Source organism: Falco naumanni, chromosome 10 (assembly GCF_017639655.2).
Source record: "Falco naumanni isolate bFalNau1 chromosome 10, bFalNau1.pat, whole genome shotgun sequence".
Lineage (NCBI taxonomy): Eukaryota > Metazoa > Chordata > Aves > Falconiformes > Falconidae > Falco > Falco naumanni.
The window spans coordinates 17,137,050-17,157,381 of NC_054063.1; the positions used below are offsets into that span (position 1 = coordinate 17,137,050).

Consider the following 20,332-nt stretch of genomic DNA (forward strand, 5'->3'; position numbering starts at 1 on the left):
GTAATTCCAAATCTTGACATGGCATCTGATACACATCTCAGACATGTATCTAGATATATCTGAGATATATAGATACCTCCAGTATAGATTTCATCTATAAGTTCAGCAGAAAACATGGTACTGTTTTGTTATGCACTTTAGCTGCTTTGGCTCTGTCGTTCATACGCCGATTCAATGCCCTGCCAGCTTAGGCTAATGAAGTGAAGGGTGTAAACCAAACCGGGGTGAGTTCTTGCACCTGAGCTTTTATACCAGCCTGCCCGCTCTTGGTGGGGGCTGATCTCTGTTTACAAAGTGATTTCCAGCTCTTTGTTCTCAGGTTTCTGAAGGTCTAAGGAATTATGGAAGGGATTATCATCAACTTCTTATTTACTTGTGGGAAAGCTACCAAGGTAGCTATGCAAAGCAGGCTGCTAGATAAAAAAACTAAATGTGGATCAAAAGGGATGAAGTCTGTGGAAAAAACCCTGAATTTCCTCTTGAGAAAATTGCCATTTTCCCAGCCAGAAAATTGCACATGGCACAAAGTCACGACAGAGAAATGAGGCAGGTTGCATATTTCAGAAATATTGTGGGCAGATGCTCCTGTTTACAGCTGGCTTACAATTTTGAGATTTTTTTCTGGAACTATAGAAGATGAAATCAGAGTTTAAAGAATAAACCTCCTATCTGGAATGCAATACAGCAGGTAGGAGCTAATTCTGAAATGAATTTCTCATCCATGGAATCACAGACAAGGTACTTCCTTAATGGTTTTGTTAAACCTCAAGTGGGTTTTGTTAAGACTCATGTGGGTTTTAAATGTCCTGGCTGCAGAAACCCTCTGTCCCTTCTTGATTCTCTGCTACAGTAATGTAAGGAAGGAAAAGATGGATAAAGTGACAAAGAGGTACCCATCACGGTTATTTATCCACCAAATTACTGACACAAATGTAATCACCAAATCTTTTTCTGTGAACACTACAGAGGAAAAATATTTTCATTTGGATGGTTGATCAGGAACGCTGTAGAAGCACAACTCTGAGTCATTTCTAAATGCACAGGTTACTGACCCAAGGTGCAGAAATGCCAGGGAAGGAATTAGGGAGCCACTTGCCCAGACGGGTGGGAAATACCATGGATGTGAACATCCTCAACATGGAAAGTTCCATATTTTTTTGCTTTGAAATGGGTACTGGTCACAATCCTAAATTCACATTAGAAAGTGTCCACTGGCTGCTGTTTGTACAAGCAATCAAATGTTAATCAATTCATAAAAGTAATCAACTCTTTGTGGGCAATTTATAGAGCCCCATTTGTCACTGTCATGGCACATTCAACCATCCTGAGCTAAGAGGTGACTTCTTAAGCTCTAAAAAGCAGAGTAACCAAATTACAAAATACCAAAGGCACTTGTGAGGGGTTTATCAGCTCATGTTTCCCCTTATCCTCAGATTTGAGTGCTGGCTTTCTTCCAACATTTCCAGTTTACGACCACAGATTTTGCCCACTCTACCCCTTGATGGCTTGGCTGGGTCTGCCTTTTCCCACTTGATGCTGCTGTATAATCCTATTCAATGCCCCCAGGAACAGCAGGGCTGTGAGGGGTCCGAGGGACATGAGCAACTCCCAGTAAAAGGAAATGAAATGGCAGCACCCTCTTTACTTGGCTGACGCAACGATCCTGTACTAGCAGGTTCATTAAAGGGATGTTGCAAGATAGTGATTACAGGGAAAGTTCAGCTGGTTTCCCTTTGAAATACATAAAGGTGGTGTTCAGGTAATGGGTTTGAATGTCAGCCCTTTTGATGTCTGCGGGCTTTACACTTGCACATCTGGAAGCCTGCACACCTAGCTATAAACAGACATTGCAGCTATGTTTCACAGCTGGCTTTACAAAAGATCAGCAGGACGCACATCACTTACAAATGCCACTCTTTTCTTTTCCTTTAGCTTGCTTGAAATTGTATGTTGTTAACTTGTTACTTGCTTTGGTGATTGTTTTATTCATTTTCTTTTTACTCACCTTCAAAGAATAAGCAATCTGGCCCCACAGACTTTGTCGTGTTGCCATAGGGATAGTCGGGGCCAGGGACCGGCATTTGTTCTTGGAAGCCGATTCAAGACCTGCTGAGGAGAGCGTGAAGAGCTTTGCTATGGTGCTGAGTGCCCCCAGCCCACCATGAAAGAGATGAGGGCACCCTGCCAATCAAAGAAGACGTGGTGGGGTCAGTTCGGACACAAGGCTTCTTAATTTCAGTCCCTCTAGCCTAGTATTTAATTACATTTTACATCTAGATTCAACAGCAGTCTGTATAAGGAGCAACAAAATGCCATCATTTAAAACCTGCTTTATGGAAGCAATGTCGATAGAAAACTTCTTAGTGTCGCAGCTCAAAAGCAGGATGCGTGTCCTTACCCAGAAATGGGAGTAACTGTCATTAATTTTTGAAAGACTTGGCAAAAAAATGCTATTGCATTCGAGATACCGTTTGATTCAGAGAACTGGCTGTGTCTTCCCAGGTAAGTGCTGTACGGGTCACACTGTATGGTGCCAGCTGCCCACCTCACAAATAAGCACGTTTGGGGCTTTAAGATTGCTATGTTAAACATAAGATAGACCAAGGATTATCCAAATTCACGTGTTCCCTGCTTTCCAATTGAGTCTCATGTGGAGCTATTTGAGTTAGGGATTGGATTAATCCAGAACCATGGCATTTAACGTCCTTCAAATATTCTGTTACAAGAGTGTGTCTGGACAGATTTGCAAGGACATAAGCGTGGCTGAGATGAGTCAGATCCAAGATGAATTTAGTCCAGGCTCCTACCAATTTGGTACTGGCTGGCTACAGATATCTACGGAGCAAAGAGATAAAAAGGACCATATAGGGTCACTCTTCCACCTCCAGCAATGTTTGTTGGAGGGACTTTATGGAATAGAAGGTTGTCTGCTGGGTCATGGGGCTCAACACCTTGTAATGGAAGTGAGGTGGTTTGACGGCCGCTGATTACAGCTGGTATTTTCAGGGTACAGGAGTTCCAAGACGCCCCCTCACCCCAGGGCAGCCTGGGCAGGGGCTTGTCAAAAACTCCAGTGCTGAGCTGAAACTTGCTTCTGTAAAAGCTTTGTGGTAGCCTGCCCACTCTTTCGTCTTTATCCTTGTGGCTGCTAATAATTTTTCATTATGTTTTCAAACAAGGTGCCCAGTGCTAATTACTTACTAATTTCTAGATTTGTTGGTCTTCCCGTGAGCCCCTTGGAGAGTGGGCATCCCGTCTGTGATCCTTCCTTCCTCTAACACTGCAGCTGGTGCAAGCAGTAAGTTTTACATCCCAGTCAGCAGTTCAATGAGTCCATCATTTAAACTCTGATACCCTTTGGACAATAGCACAGGAAAATATCCTGTGATTAATTACTGTGTCGTATTTACCCCAGGACAGAAATAGGAAGAAAATACAGTGGATGGATACTTACACAACTAAAACATTATTTTTATAGAGCTTTTAGACCCAACTAGCAAAACGTGTAGCAGCAGTTCATCAGCTGATCTCTCTGTGGTATTTGGTTTGGTCTAAAACCTACATCTAAATAATGGTTTTACTACACCAGTGCTCAGCCATTCCTTTTTTTTTTTTTTTTTTTTTTTTTAATAAACATAGAAATGAAGGAATCTCCCATTTCACTCTCTAAATTCTAAAAAACAGAGAACAAGAACGTGCCCTATCTTAGACAAGACAGGTTTTCAAGCAGCCAGTTCCATCCAAGCCCATGAGTCCTCCCTCCCCTTCTCCTCCCCAGGACCACATTCCTGCAAAACTTCAGTTGAAGTCGCTTTGTTATTTCCAGCGTGCTCTGCCAGTTTGCAGCCCATGCCATGACACAGCATTCCTCCCGCTTTGTTTGGTCTCCTGCGATTTTGGAGCTGACATTTAGCAAAACTGCATTAATGCCTCACTAAGACAAGACTCCTTGTTGAACACAGTTAGCTGAAGCAGCAAGTTCCAGGCACAGGCATGAGTGGGGTGTGCAGCCATGGATCCCAAAGGGAGTTCCCCCTTTCCTTGGGGTGTGGGGCTTGTCCAGCCATGGAGCTCACTTTGGGCATAGTTTGCGTCTTGAGACAGACAGACAGAGCACAACCTTGGAGAGCAGGGACTGTCATCTACCTCAGCGCTTCAGGGGGCAGGCGGTGGGGGGAAGGCTTTTCCAAACACTATAAAGACACTCATCATGTACCCATGAGAGGCTGAGCGCAGACGGTTTGGACCAAAACGGGTGTCTGGGGGGACACGCTGGGTGTCTTTCCTTTCTAGCATCCGATGTAGGGCTTGTCTTCACTGAATCCAACAGAAGCTTCGCTACCCACTTCAGCAGACCTGAGTCAGGGCTGCAATATAAAGTATACTGCAGCTTATAGTATAGAAGTGTAAGTGTATGTGTGTCACTTAGTGCTGATACATCTCTAAATTAGCAGCAAATGCTCTTTCTAAGCCATCACAGTAAAAGTTGTTCACAGCAAACCATCCACTCTGCCAAAGGGTGCAGCTTTTGCTAATAGAGGCTCATAGGTGTTGGCTGGGTAGGTGAACTAAATGGTAAATGTTTGCTTTCTACTTGGCAAATGTCTGTCATAGCCCTGCTAAGTAGCCAGAAACAAATTATGTGTGAAACTCAGCATCCGTCTCCCTCTCTCTCTTTCTCTCCTATGATTGGTATTTGTTTATGCAGCCCAAGCCTTTAATTTAATTAACGGGAATATGCTTATTTTACAAATGATAACCTTGTAATCTCCTTAGCAGGAAAAAAAGGAGTATTTTTCCTATGAGCTAGTCTTTCTTGCACATCGTTTTATTACCACCATTGTTGTGACGCTTTATTTCTTAAAAACTATATTAGACTTTCGGATCTTTTCCATTAACTTACAAGTGGATTTTGTCTACAAAAAATAGATGGGAAAGCTGCAAAAACATCCCGAAGCTGTGTGTCATTAAACAGACCTCTAGAGTACCTCAATTTTTTAAGTGCTTGCGTCAAATACAAAATGAATTAGCACTGACCAGTCTTAATCTTTTCCTTAGCAGGATAACTGAGCAGATTCTCCCCCAGTGTCACTGTTTTGAACCCAGCTGTGCACTGAACGCTTTGGGAACATTTCATAGATCCCCATGAAATGGGGGTAAAAAATGAATAAATATTGGTAGCTAGCTGATATTTTTAAGTATATGTATCCACAGACACCTTCACCAGAGGTGGTTGTATTTTTCTGCAATCCTTCAGCACAGTGCATAAAAAGCATGTGCTGGTTCTGCCTTAAACATGGATTTATGACTGTCAGTTCATGCACTCTTCCCTTTTATCAGGAATATATGCTTTGGTGCACTCTCACTACCAACATAAAGAAATATTTTTATTGATGGTCACGTGTAAAGGCAATTCTGTGAACACAGCAGCTCATACAGGTGAGTGCTGGACTGTGTCCCTGGAAATCAGTAGGCACCTGGAAAGCTAGCAGGGCTTTCCACAGAATCCAGAGGGCAGCTCGTGTTTGATGCTGCTATGAATAGAACTAGAACAAATTGGCAAGCAGATGCATATTTGCTTCCACTTTTTTCTTAATTAACTTTTGGAGAGTGTAAACAATGAACAAATGCAAATTTATGCTGCATCATCTTCCAAAAATCTAATGGAAAGAAGCTTCAGATTTATGTCACCAGAAGTGAATATGGTCATTTTCAGGCTGCAATTATGGTATCTACATGGACATGGACAACTTCTTACTAACTGCATATATATTCCTTCTTTCTGCATCTGTTCACCTTTCTGCAAAAACCACAACAAGGTGATTACAGCAGTATTACGGATTCCAGATATTATTCCAGATATACAGATTCCAGAAGTATTAATCTCTGTGTCGGTGTGGGTCATTCAATGACTGCACTGGTAGCCTTATTTATTTTCTCTGCTCGTTATGCAGAAGAGCAAGAACATTTGTTTAATCACTGAGGTTTAAACTAATAATATAGAATATGCTTCCAAGCATGTGTGTTCCCTCATTCTGCAAGGTCATGAATTCACACTCGCCTCCCTTGCAAGCAAGAAGTACCAGAAGATCCTTTTTCCACCAGTTAAAACCTGAAATGATATTTGTTATTTTTTTAGCTTTTATTCACAAAATATTTTAACTAATCTACTTTACTGTTCTTTATTTCGTTGGGTACCTGTGACTACCAGTAAGCTGAGGCTTAAAGGGTCCAAATAAGACCTAATGAGATGTGATAATTATGTGACTAAGGCCACCCCAGTATGCACAGGAGGGTTTTGTTTAGAAACACAGTAATTACAGTCAGATTTCTAATGTGAACATTGGCTTTGTGATATTTATTAGATAATAAAAAGTGTAAAAGCCCCAGACTGAAATGGAATGTCTCAATTTTTAACCTTGGGAAGTGTTTTGATAGACTTTCAACATGTTAACCATTGTGCTTGCATTTACTCTTTTATTCCATATTCCAGACTAAGATGTATTCCAAAAATTATAACATTTACTGAACAAGCTCTAGCCTAGCACAGCCTGGGGAACAGTCATATGAAGTACCTCATTCCATGAAGTCACATTTTTTGCTATTTACTAATCATTAATCCAAAATATTAACTCTGGGAGTTATTTGCCAAGGCAAGAAATAAAATGGTAATTTATGGCTGGAATACCTATTCTATGATTTAAATTTTGGATATATGTGTGTGTATATATACCTATTCAAATGAGCAAATTAAATAACAAGATTTAATTTAAAACAACTGACTGTCTTGGATGTGGCCAGTGCTATTGGAATAAAGATTTGTGGAAGACACTAAACTTCTGAACTTTGAGGTCAAAGACTTTCAGTTTATTTTACTATGTAATTTCTTAGGTTTTCATTTACAGATCTGACTTCAGCAATGTTTCTGCATTCAAATTTTTTAAAATACAGTCACTACTTATCACAAAGCTACTCATAGAGATGGCCATCTATACAGATAACTTTCTGCCTGATGCTTTGATTATTCCATCAAGGCATATCTTCTTTGCACGGCATAGGACTATCATAGTGATATTTATAACTTATATAGTTCTATAAATACATAAGTGCTTTTCCTTGACCATCCTAAGCATGCTAAAAAACCCTGTGCTGAAATGCCCACGCTGCGATTGCCAAAACAGATATGATCCAGTGAATCATATCTGATAAGGTATCAGGGAGCACAAAGGACCTGGGGTTTATGCTTTTCTGGCTGGTAAACAGACACTTGATGGTCTAATTCTGCTCCCATCAGGGTCTGTGGCTAACACACCTTGCTCTTCAGGCAGGCGTGGGTTGAACGCCCCGCTGCCGTGGCTGTGTCACTGCTCACCAAAAGCTGGTTTGATTCCCTCTGCAACCCTCAGATGCTGGGGAGAGAAACTGCAAAGGTCTGAGGGAAAGGAGGTATGTGGGTCAAAATAAAGGCAGGTGAGAAGTTCTGGGCTAACCTGAAAAGGAACTTGAACTTTACACACAAGGTGAAGACTGAGGGCAGATACCGACCAGAGCAGCAAGAAAGAGTCTTAAACAAAAATAGAGTCAGACTAAATATAAGGAAGATTATTTTTTTTTCAATGAGGGTGAAGGAACACTGGAGCAGGTTGCCCAGAGAGGTGGTAGATGCCCCATCCCTGGAAACATTCAAGGTCAGGGTGGATGGGGCTCTGAACAACCTGATCTAGTTGAAGATGGCCCTGCTCGTTGCAGGGGGGTTGGACTAGATGGCCCTTCCAACCCAAACCATTCTGTGATCCTATGAGTCTATGAAAATAAACCCACCCTGACAAAAGCTTAGCAGACAGTCCATGCCTATAGACATCTGCAGGAAGGAATCAGAGTCACAGGGTCGGGTATAGGTACGAGTCGCTCCCATGCTGGCGGAGTTTGTATCACTGCTGTTCTGATCTGCACTATCCACAGCAGCAGGACCTGGCACGTGCTTGGTTAAAGCTTGAGTGTCTTTGGCCTTAACGTGATTCATAAGGTCTCCAGAATAAAACATAACAAAAGACCTCAGGGGAAAGAGAAAGAGTAGAAAAGGTGAGAGAGAAAGGGAGGGCAATTGGAGGCAATGCAATGCAGAAACGTAAGAAAAGATGGGTAGAAAATCAGAGCAGAAGTATAAGGGGGAAAAGAGAAATGGCATGATGAGAGGAAAAGGTGTCAGCATGGGATGATGTGGCAGAAGGGAGGGTGCTGAGCTGGATGGAGCGGGTGTTTCTGGACAGCAGCATCCCACTGTGTGTGAGGGGAAAGCCAGGCATGGGCAGGGCTGCTGGGGAAAGGCAGTGCCAGTCACGCGGCCCTGGCTGGGGAAGGTCAAAAACAAGGGAAAAAGCAACCGAGGTAATTGTCCTTAGGGGCTGTGGAAAAGCTGTACTAAATTGCAGCCAAAGTTATGGCTGTTGGCAGGTTGGACCTGCCCAGCCGTGCGGGCACGGCCGCTCCCGGAGCACACACTGCGGGGGAGCCGAGGTCATCGCACCCCAGTAACCTCCTGGCTGCAACGCTCGTGCCCACGGACATCAGCCTGCTTATCTCAAACCTCATGTAAAGGCGAGGCACCAAGGAAAAGACACTTTGGCTCCAGAGTGAGACCATAAGGATGAGATAGCAACCTAACTGCCTGGGTTAATGTGTAACTCCTCACGGACAAGCTCCTGCTTGCAGTAGCATCAGGGTTTCTCGGAGCAGGATTCAGCATGGAAGGCGAGCGCCGGGGAGCTGTACCATGCCCTTTACCCACCAGGTAATACAGAGCCACTCGGCTGGTTGCCATTAGCTGGGAGGGGGAACAGAGGGGTGCCAAGACCTAGCAGAGCAGTGGCCCTTACCCCAGATGGTGCCCAGTGGAGGAGCAGAGGGTCTCCCGAGTCCCTCCTGGCTGGGGGCTGCCCTGCTGCAGGGCTGGGAGAGGGCTTGCAGAGGCTGTGATGGTGTTGGGTTTCAGTGTTGATGGTGGGCATGGGGAGGCACAGGAGCAACCTTGGCTGGGTGATGAAGGAGCCCCATGGAGGCCATCCATCCCCCTGTGCTGCTCAGGCGTGAGCTGCTGCCAGCCAGCCTGGGGCAATCCCCACCCTGGGCAGGGATCAGAGCGGGAACCCACTTATCACCTGGCCAGGCAAAAGAGCCTATAAAAGGGGTTTGTCCAACAAAAGCTCCAAAAGGTCCCTTATGGATGAGCTCTCAAGCCATCAGTCGGAGGCACACGGCTGGACATTTCTTCTAAACTTCTTTAACAAGCTCCCTACAAGGCTGGGGTCTTTCCTACCTCTAATGGATGCTCGTCCTGCAGGTGGTACTGCCTTTCTTCTCACAAACACCCTTAACCTCAATGACATTAAGCAGCTGTATTGGCCCCAACCAGCATTACAAACACTTTTCTTGAAGGCACTGGAAGCAAGCAGATGTAGCTGCGGAGATAATGAAAAAGTATGTAAATAGTAGCTCCCCAGAAACCACAGAGTTTTACCAAGTGGCTTTGACACTTGCCAAATACCTTTAAGCTGATAAAGATCTGATTTGTACTTCAGAGGTAACCTGATTAGCAACCAATTTGAATCTGGAATATGTTAATTGGTACAAACATCACTAAATCACTTTCTTTAACCTATATGAAGTAGTGTGAATGAACGATAGTGAAGGTCAACACCTCCTGGGGAGTCATAGAGAATGAGTACTTCTGTATCTATCCACAATAAAATAGTATGATTAGTAATAAAATGTAATTGCATGTAGACACACAGAATGACACCAGGAGATACCCAAGGTCAATCCAGCACTCGAATTTGAGAAAAAACTTAATTAAACCTGCCCAAACACTAAAAACTGGTCATGCACCACCTTTTTTTTGAGGAGTCCTGCCCCATTCAGCGCCCAGTACAGATGGTGTTCACTAACCAAGCATCCATTCCTAGCTTTAACCTGCTCAGCCTCAAGCTGCACATCTTGCTGATCCCACGCTCTTGCAAACTCAGTACCTGCATGTCTCACAAATTTTAATATATTAATAGATTTATTCTGAACAGTGTTTGAGGACAGCTTGGAAACAGGGAGCTAAAGCACAGAGATATTGGTGTCAAAAAGGTGCAGTAACGTAAACTGCCCAGGCTGAAACCTTCCTGGCATGGTATTTCCTAGTGCTTGTCATTACCCATCATTTAGATCCACAACGCAGCTGCAGCTGAGTTGTTTCAGGTGCTCACCATCTTTGCCACATGTCATGGTGTCACGCCAGGCATTCAGAAAGGAAGCGCTGGACCACTTGTTGCACCGCGCTGCCAGCATCACAGGTTACCTGGTGGCAGAGGTGACGCTGACATCTGATTCTGCATCTGCTGCACTGTTCTTTCCTCAAAGCCCTTGCATTTGCTATTTAATTTCTGCCTCTGTAACAAAGCGTTTAGGGAACCTAATAACAACTGTTTTCATGTTATTTACTTGCTTTACTCCCAGCACACGACCGTTCAGGTTGCAGGTCCATCAGCAGCAGGAGAGCTTGCAAAGAGATGGTTCTCAAAATTCTGTTTGTCTTTAGCACAGACAAAGCATATGTTCTAATATCATGCTCAAAAGGCACTGCTTGAGAAATATCTTTGAGAAATGTCAGATCTTTTTTCCTTTTTGACATGCTTGCAAAAAGGAAAAAAACAATCATACTCAGCTTTCAGGAACATTTGTTTGAATTTTATATATTATTAGACTATAAATTGTCTTGAAAATTAAAAAACTATCAACTTTTCTATAGACAGTGCTAACCAGCTTCTTTTTAATGTACAATGAAACTTACAATATAAGAAATTGTCACTGGTTTATGTTAAGTAATTGTCTGCCTTAAGTGACTGGCCACAGACATGTCTTGCCATGATATTAAGTTGATTTTTTAAAGAAATTATTTTTTAGGACAAACACTTCAGGGTAATATTTCTTGTTTGATGTCTGTAAATCACGGCCAGTGCACAGGAAAATGAAGTCGTGCTATGCCTCCCTTTTGCATGTTTGATTCCCTGAAAGCAGCTAGACATTATGATTTTGCACTACTCCATCCATGCTTAGATATTTGGTAGAAGAACTGGGGTGGTTTTATTTTGGTTTGTTTTTTTTAGCTTCAGACTGGATTTTCTACATTAAAAATCTGTTCTCATCTGTGCTTGGCAAGCAACAATACTTTGTGTCATATAAAGGGAGCTGCAGTGTTTCGGGGAATTCCTTTTAACTTTCTGGCTGAAGGGCTTGCTAGCCTTTATCAAAAGACTCCTCATCCCTTAACAGACTCTCTTTAATTGGCCACTTGCGTGGTCAGTTAACATACTGCGGTGGAAACCAAGTGGCAAAGTGTGAACAACCAAATCTGGCACTATAAACTCAGTGACTGCTCTGAAACCTGTGGCTATTTATATACAAGGCAGTGTTTTGTCATGCTGATTTTTATGAGCACAGATTAGATACAGACAACTTGGTAGATGTCACAGATGAGTCAGAAAATGTTAAGCATGGACCATGCAACTCTGCAAATGAGTGATCAGGCTTGGAGCCTTGTCTCTGCCCTTCCCCGGCAAGCAGGGGCACGGCACAGGGCCAGGCTGGCACTGCTCCTCTGCTGGTTATCCCACAGGAAAGGCTGGACCATCACTGGATGGAGGAAAACATGCCTGGCTTACAGGAGCTGTCAGTCCATCCTCAGGAATGGGGTCTGGTTGTCCTGCACAGCGGAATGTTTGGCAGAGGATGGCAGGAGCCTTGGGCATGGCTGGAGCACAGCAATGCTCCCAGTCATCTCAGAAATGTCACACCATGCGATGTATCAGAGCCTTTTTGCGGGGGGTTAAATTTATTTTCACCTTTAATACATTTCTTTACCTCCAAAGGCAATGTGAGGAAAGCTGGCTTAGCAACGAAGCAAAAAATGGGTGATGCCAGAGGAGGACCGTTTCTCTGGAGTTCTCTGTGACATCTCAAGCTGCTCCATCTGTGGTGGCAACAGGCCCTTACAGTTCTGTGTGGGCAGGACCACACGTGCAGCACCGGTTCTTTAGGTGCTATGAACCTGCAAAGCTACTACTCGGAAATCTCACCCGCCTAAGAGCCAAGCCTTAGGATTTATCTCCAATCTTAAAATTGCAATTGGATGTCTCCCCCATGCTGAAACAAATTTTTATCCCTGGACATTATCTTTTGTTATAATTTTGGAATATCTGGCAGTAATAATTTACTTTTGTTCTTTTTTTACAAGCATTGTAAACAAAAAAGTTAATTATGAAAAATTATTATATATGTCTGCATGCCTATTTATTCTGGCTCTATTCATAGCAGCATTAAACATACTGCAGCTATACTTGTCCAGTTAAAAAAAAACAACACCTGTGCTACATATTTATAGACTCTATACAACTTTAGAGGGAAATTGTTCTTACTCAGAGTGAGGGCACTGGACATTCCCAGCTCAACTATCACCTTTGCCTCTCTAAGAACAGGAAAAAGAGCATCACTCAGTGGAAAATGAAGTAGAGAAGTCTGTGTCTTGGGGTCTGGGTTTCTGTTTTGTATGGCACTTACTCAGCTGGACAAACTCCCTTTTCTGTCAAGGCGTGTAAGATCAAACTTGAAAACTGTCATTCCCGTTGTGTGTCCTTCCCTAATCCTAGGAAGGGGGTAAAACTGAAAGTACAGGGATTTGACATAGCATGTGCATGTATGTACAAGTGCGCATGCGTGAGTATTTATAAATAAAAGTTGCGAGAAAAAATCTTGCCATAAGGTGTGCTACAAAGCACTTCATATTACTATACACTGCTTGCACGAGTATAATCACTTACTGTAAAAGGAGACAGTATCTCAAATCAAACAGGCAATCCTACAGTCTCTTGCCTTGGTAGAGTCCTGCTTCACAGAGAGAGCTCACAGCACTCATTAAAGCCAAGCAAAAGGCAATCAGGTTTCAATCTTAACAATGACATCCAGCAACATAAACTCCAAAGCTGGTTTGTGCCTCTGCTCGTTAATATTGGAGCTAATATTAAAAAGCCACCGTTGCTAATAACCACGCAAATAATACGTTACTAGCACGTGGCAGATGCAGGCGTGCGTATCTGTTACCAAGCTCATGAAGCTGGGCTTTCCTGGATAATTTCGACTTTGGCAGGGGGAACTTTAGCTGAGTAAGAAATCCAGGCTGTCATTCACGAAGTAGCTGGCATAGGTGCAAAGACTCCCCGGTCTTTGGGAAAGTGAAATATCATTTTTCTTTGCCTTCCGTTGCAGGATGCATTCCCTTCTGAAGAGTTAAAATCAATACCAGGGTGCCATACGTTGTAAACGTTTATCATTTATTATGTGTTTAAATGTGCACAGCACATACACCACAGTCTTGAACAGCACCTGTATAAAACTACAGACAGATTCTGGTGAATGGTGAAAGCTCATACCATGTAACATTGTTATCAAGGTTTTATCACAATATTTCAAAGTTACAACAACTACCTCTGAACATATCTTGTGTGAGGCTGTCAGTTGTGGATCTAGTGGAGTGAAAAGTGGCAAACAAGAACCATTCCCAGAGAGAAGCTTTGCAATCTGATTTTGCTATCTGAAATCTAGAACAAAATCATCGGTTGTCAGAGGTAGCGGTGATAATTACACGATGATTACTCACATATAGAAAACATAGAAAGTACAGAAATCCCCCGAATTACAGGAAAAAAAAATCAAAAATCCTTAGGCATGACATTTCCTAGGTGCTGTCTCTTGATTTGACTTCCTTTTTCTGAATTGTTATTTTTGCTTTGACAGCAGCTGCCTTAAGATCTGGTCCTGGTCTGCTCTGGTCTTACTGAACTTTGGTGAGTAGGTTTTGTCTTCAAGGTCATGTGTAAATAGAGGATACATGCAAGTCTGTATACTGTTACAAAGGAACAAAGGCTTTTGTGTAGGAATGTAAAGAGGGAAAAAACCTGAACTCAGATTTGCATGTAGTCAGAAATAACTAGTTTAGATTGGAAGATGATCTGTAAACATCCTCTAAGTCATCAAACATTGCGGTTAGTCCTGGTTCCCACTTAACATACTGATGCCCCAAAGACGATGTATCTTTTAAAGAAAAGAAAAAAAAAAAGACAAATGGATCCTTTTAGTGATTCCCCCATAATCAAACCTGTCTTTTCCTTCATCACTTTAGAGACATGGGTTACACTTGCAAAATATATAAAGAAAAATATAGGGTTACTTGATGACGATATAGTACTGCAGCCTGACAGCTGTCTGCAAATATTTTCACCATGATTATCCTTACTAAAAGTAAACCACTGGGTAAAGATAGCTCAAACGTGACAAGGCTCAAATAGGATGCAACCAACTCTATCCTGAATACTTTTGGCTACATATGGAAAAAAAGAGATTTGGGATTACGATTGTTCCCCCAGGCCCTCCTCCAGAACTGTAAGACCAAGCAGAAAAGCATGTACCTTCCTTCCATGCAGATTTTGTTAGGAGACTGGCTTTGAGAGTTAGTGAGGTAGAAATTAAGCGACTTTGTCAGGGAATGAGACAGAAAAAAGCAGCATATTTCTCCTTCCAAGTACTGCACCAAAAATAATAAATAGTACAAAACAACCTCAATTCCTAGTAATCAATCTAAATTCTCTCTGTGGAGCTTGTGTTTTCTGTGAACCAGCAAATGCTTTCACCTTTTAAAAACTTATGAGTATTATAGAGTTTCACAAATGTTGAAAAACTAATGTAGTCTCCAAATGTGAGAGGGAATTTGATTTGAATAAGGTATAATTGGTTCCCGGTTGTGTGTTTCACAGTGCGCTCGTTGGGGGAGGGACAGACATATTTTTTTTAGCCTAATGCCAAGCAATCACATAAAATGTAAGCTTCCATGAAGTGCCACAAAAGATCATATGTTCTGATTTATCTAAACAGAAAGAACCAACCCAAATCCTGCTGAGTTTATGTAGGTGTTTCAGCCTCTCTACCGCCCGGCAGCTCTGAGAAGACGGACTGCAGGAAAGTTCAAAGTTCAGCACTGGCAGATCTAAAAACAGATTTGTGGGGTAGCTCTTCAGCACCGTGCTTTCTGTACCGAGGTAAACCGATACTGTTCCAATTAAATAGCAACGCCGCACAAAGGAGGTCAGGCATTGTGTGTGGCTCTGTGCTGGCATCCCACCCAGGCACCTCCACCACCGCTCCTTCTCGGAGGCCAAGAGCTTCTTCGGGAATCACGGGGGGGTTGTAAAACACACAGAGGAGAACAGAGCCACCATAACAAACAAACAAATGTGTACAACAATAGACACCTTACAACACACAAACAGTGCAAAACATTGTAATAGAGGAATTGGATTTCATGAGGTTTAGGACACGGAGTAGCAGCACACCTGTGATAACTTAGAAATGAATTAAATAAACCAGAAAGCAGAAGTCTTCTACTGTTGCACCACAAAATGAAATACCTTGGCTTGGAGGTTTGTTTTGTTTTCAGAAATTAAAAAAAAAAATCGGAACTATAAATAAATTTTGTGGCAATATATACAGATTTAAATAATTAAATATCTTACACCTACTCTTGCATAAAACTCTCCAGTAAAAGTGCACCACGTTTCTTTTCCCCAAACGTGTTCTGCATCTTCCCCTGTGCTGAGGTAGGTCTGAAGGGAGATGTCTCAGATTCTAGGAAGAAAATGTGTCACTGTCATTGTGGGAGATACTTTATTGCCTTTCTTTGTTCTTCCATTTTTGCTCAGGGCTATGTACATCCCGGGATAAATCCTGGATTCGTAAGCATTGTAGTTGTTTGGCAGGAGAATCTCTTTGAATTTGCACTCGTCATTGAAATGGGTCTGAAATGAAAAGGAAAGAATGAGAGGGAAGGAATTTTAAACATCAGGTGTGGAAATATTCTTGCTACCAGGTGTAGAAGGTGTGTGCAGGGAAATGTGCAGCTGACCCCCCCCCACCCCCCTTGGTAATCTTTTGAAGTGGTTGCCCAAAGGAAGCTTCAAACAGGGCTCGGGAGTCAGAGGATCGTTATGGATGCTGTGCCCAGGCCAGGCACCTGAAGGTGGGAAGGACATCCATACCTATGTCTGTACTCTTGAGGAAGAGGGGCACGTTTTAACAGAGCTGCAGCGGGGTAAGGCCCAAGCCCAGTTCTGCCGCCCTGCTCACCTGATCACTCAGTGGTTGTCCCACCAGCGGCAAATTACCTGAGAGGCTTTAGAAAAATCTGAACGCTAGCACTTCCTCCTGTCGCTTGAGGAGAAAGAGGCGTTTTAAAGACACTCAGCGTGGACAGCATTTTGTGTTGCTTTAGTTTTAAAATCGAAGGAAGGGTTTGGATAACTTACGTTAATGGCTCAGGGAAGCAGAGCTGACAAAAGGCACCCTTCCAGCAAAGAAGTTTCATTTGCAAGTCAGTACAAAGAAGGACAGGTGTCACAAGTGTGTTATCTGGCAAGTGACAATTGAACTCATCTCTTAGTATCAGGCAAAAGCCTAGGGTTTTGTAAGAAAGGTTGAACACTGCACTGGGAAGTACTTTAACCAGGACACTAAAGCAGCAGTCTTGCTAAGAAATGATGCAAAGGGAACTCTGCACTTTGGTGACTGATTCTGCCTGGCTTTTATATAAGTCAAAATCCTCTGTAAGAGGACTGATGCCGCAGAAAATAATTCTGGTTGCTTCATGTCTTCATGTGAAAATGCCCTAGCTAACTTTGACATAGTTTGGCTCTTCCACAGTCCAAGTTTCTTCAAAGCATAATTGAGAAACATGAAATAGAAAAGGCATGGGTAAGGAAGGAGACCCAGGAAGATGGGTTTGAAATGATGCTGATCACAGTAACTTATATGGACTGAACTCAAAAGCAGGACAGCACAACACAGGCAAAGACATGCACTGCTATTGTCCACCTCAAGTATATTTTGTAAGATGCCTCTATCTTTCCAAAGATTCAATATAAAAAAAAATCTGTATTGTCTCCGAATAGATCTGCTGCCTTATAAATGGAAGCCCAGACCCTGAGGATGCTGAAAGAGCATTAACAGAGTGATCAATAGGTATGTGACAGTCACTGATCATCACATCATAAAGGGTCATTTGTGGGGGCCTGACTGATCACAAGTTCAAGTGCCCTCTGAGAGATGGAGTGCACCTGCTTAAGGCTGTTTGTACTTAAACATAAGGAAGATAGGGACTGAGGCTAGCTTGAGGTCTTGCCACGTGAATGACTACTCTTTTGGTCTATACGGTAGGCAAGATGGGTAGCCATGGTTGGGTGATGATAGTTTTTATGGGGGAGCCAAGGAAGTGTAATGCAAAAGAGTTGGTTTCACATCAAAATCTCAGTAAGCAGCACACCTGGGCATCTTCTGTTAGCAAGGAAGCAAGGGCTGCTCTGTGTTGCCTGACCCAGGAGGGGCAAAGATAGGGCTCTGGCCAGCTTTTAGCACCATGCACACCTCTCACCCCAGCTAACCATGGTCCCCTCCCCAGGCACACACTCAGTGGCTACTTACAGATCCATAGAGTTTGCCTTTGCTATTCATGGCCACGAAGAGTCCACTTCTAACACCAAATATGCTCACCACTCCTCTTTCCACGGGGGAGATTTCCAGCAGACCTACAGAGGAGACACAGGAGTCAGGGGGACAAAGGGCTGTGTCCTGAAGAACCGTGTGACGCCAGTGCTGCCCTCACCCAGAGGCTCCCATCCCCAGCGCGGTGTGGATCCCCATGCCCCAGCACCGCCGTGGGTGGCTGCAGAACCCCAGCCTCATGCTCCGTGTGCTCCCCCATGCCCCATGCTGGGACCTCTCTTCTTTTAGCCAAGTATCTATTTTTACTTTGCCCCCAGGCATCCTCCTGTGTAGACAAGGTTAAAATAAGCCAGTGTGTGCTTGGGCAAATGAAACATTTGTCATCATGCAGCTTATATCCCCCCTCTCGGATCTTATTGTTTCAGTTGGATATCAGAGTCCCGGGGCCATGGGGTTAAGTCCCCAGCAGATGCTTTTCAAGTCTGGGGGAGAGCTTGGGCTCTCCCCGGCCCCTGCTCAAGAATGGGCGGCCCACGGGACTGCGGACCCTCCAGATGTGGAGGCAACCCCGACAGCTGATGCCTGCCGGCGGCATGAGCAGCGCCGCCGAGCCCCGCCGGAGCGCCCGAGGAGCTCCGCCGCCGCCGCGCTACCCCCGGCGCCCACCGCCCTCGGGGCAGCCGGGACGGGCAGCGGCGCGGCGCCGTGGGCGGGCGGACTTTTTAGGGAAGCCGTGCACCCACCCTCCTTTGGGCACACGCCGCCTTCTGGGGGCAGGTGAGCCGCTCCGCGCCCGCGGAACCACGGTTCCGCAGGCGCGGAGCGGCTCACCTGCCCCGCCGCGGGGGTCGCGGGCTTACTGTATCGATTCTCGCTGTGGATCCCGTCGATGCGGCCGTCGGGCAGGACCTGGATGTGGAAACCGATGCCCACGTTGCAGTAGAGGCGCCGCAGCCGCTTGATGCCCAGGAGGTAGTCGCCGTCGCGGGCGGCGTCGCGGCGCTCGGCCGGGAGGCGAGCGACGGAGCGGGCGAAGAGAGCCGCGTCCCAGCGGCGCTGGCGGGGCCCGGCGGGGAGGCGACCCGGGGGGGGGCGGCCGCGCACCGCCCCCGGCCACAGCAGCCCCAGCAGCAGCGCCGGCAGCAGCGCCGCGGGGAGAGGCATCCCGGCTCAGGGGCGCCTAGCCACGGCCCGGCGGCCTCTCGCTCCGAAAATACGCTCGCCCCCCAGCTCCCACTTTATACCGAGGTCAAAGGGGGGGAGAAAAAAAAAAAAAAAGAACCAACAGAAAACAGAACAGAAAAAAACCAAAAACAAAACCCAAAATCAAAACAACAAAAAAGAAAAAACCAAACCAAAAAGCCAAGCGGGGGGTGGGGGGGAGGAGGGAGGGAGCCCCGCGCTCAGTCCCCCGAGGATCTGCAGTTTCCCTGGGCTGGCTGCATGGAGAGGAAATCCCGGGAGCAAGGGCTTCTGAACTTGATCTCAACTCCAGGAGTCTTGTCTGAAGTGCTGATCTTCTTCTATAGCTGCTCAGCCATAGCGCTTTAGCCCTCGTCACGATATTTATATATCCATGTGCGTTGGTACCTATTACATCACCACCTACTGCTGTCTGCTGCAGCCCTCCGGTTTAGCTGAAAGTCAAATTATCACCCCTAGATGCTTAACAACTCCAGAGCGTCTTGAAGGGAAAGCGTGAGCAGCACTGGTGCTAAACAAGAGGGACAGCACAAACTTTTAAAAAGAAAAGGTCATATTTTGCATTCATCAACAGCAGCTTCCTTCTCTCTTTCTTCTCTTTCCTCTTCTTTCTTTCTTTCTTTTCTTTCTTTCCTTCTTTCTTTTTTCTTTCCTTCCTTCCCTCTTTCCTTCTCTCTCTCCCCCTCCTATCTTTTTTCTCTTTCTTTCTCTTTTCTTTCTCTTTTTCTCCTTTAAGTGCTTACAAATGCTAATGCAGGACACAAAAATCAAAGAATGCCCAGCACACTTTCCCCCCAACACAATGTATGACTTTATGGAAATCTGTGGAATTTCAGCTTTTGCTGTATCCAAGCGACATGGTTTACAGTTTGCTGGATGCAGAAAAATTCCCTTCATTAAAAGCCAAAACAGTTGTTGCATGGGAGGTTTAAGAAATGAAAAATGAAAGAACATGAAAAAAAAATTAACAAAGGAAAGGGCCAAGGCTTTAATAAAGAGGGAAACATTTAAAGAGGCAGCATGTGCTCAAAAGTGGTAATAAAGTTTTTGATTCTAAATATCCCTTTAAGAAATCAGAAAGCACGGTGTTGCTCTGGAGTACAAGACATGTGGAGCTCCCTCTTGGTCACTGTACTGAGAGGGGCTGTAGTGACACGAGTTTATTCCTGAGCTTTAGAGGCTGCCCATTCGTTGCAAGCGTTGCTGTGCTTTTTAACGGTATGATTATTTTCTAATCTTTACTACATGTGCACTTAGATGTTGCTGTTGTGTCTTAATGGTGCAGCTGTTCATAGGTAATTATTTCATTTAGTTGAAGTTCATGAAAATGAAGCTGAGTATTTAGAAGTAGCTCAAGTTTTGACCCCATCCGTCTAGAACAACTTTGTTTAGAAGAAATCCCATATGTTTTGTCACCTCCCTTAGCGTAAGCCTCAGCCTTCAACAGGTTTTCAGAAAGAACAGGTGAGGAGATATTAGGACAATTTTGGAAGGTCCTGAATTAATACAAAAGTCTGTGTGTGTGGGGGGGAAGTGGTTTGTG

General features: G+C 44.3%; 1 protein-coding gene and 1 long non-coding RNA gene across 2 annotated transcripts; one reads left to right on the top strand and one right to left on the bottom strand.

Moving 5' to 3' along the window:
* Positions 1-8,701: 8,701 nt before the first annotated feature.
* LOC121095051 lies at positions 8,702-15,497 on the top strand. Its single transcript, XR_005830001.1, has 3 exons — positions 8,702-8,791; positions 13,834-13,883; positions 14,968-15,497. It is a non-coding gene; the product is annotated as an uncharacterized LOC121095051 (long non-coding RNA).
* Positions 15,498-15,616: 119 nt separating this feature from the next.
* Positions 15,617-18,804, bottom strand: FGF4 (fibroblast growth factor 4). Its single transcript, XM_040609392.1, has 3 exons — positions 18,447-18,804; positions 17,566-17,669; positions 15,617-15,887 (listed from the first exon to the last, which is right to left on the bottom strand). The coding sequence occupies exons 1-3, from the start codon at positions 18,748-18,750 to the stop codon at positions 15,711-15,713; spliced, it is 585 nt and encodes a 194-aa protein (XP_040465326.1). The 5' UTR covers positions 18,751-18,804; the 3' UTR covers positions 15,617-15,710.
* Between the last annotated feature and the right edge of the window lie 1,528 nt (positions 18,805-20,332).

Bases quoted from the DNA above. Each gene is read 5' to 3' on its own strand.
- FGF4 (XM_040609392.1), bottom strand. From the start codon at position 18,750: ATGCCTCTCCCCGCGGCGCTGCTGCCGGCGCTGCTGCTGGGGCTGCTG. The intron at 17,670-18,446 runs GTAAGCCCGCGA...TCTCCTCTGTAG, and splicing joins CCACAGCGAGAATCGATACA to GTCTGCTGGAAATCTCCCCC. The intron at 15,888-17,565 runs GTAAGTAGCCAC...TTTTCATTTCAG, and splicing joins AAGGCAAACTCTATGGATCT to ACCCATTTCAATGACGAGTG.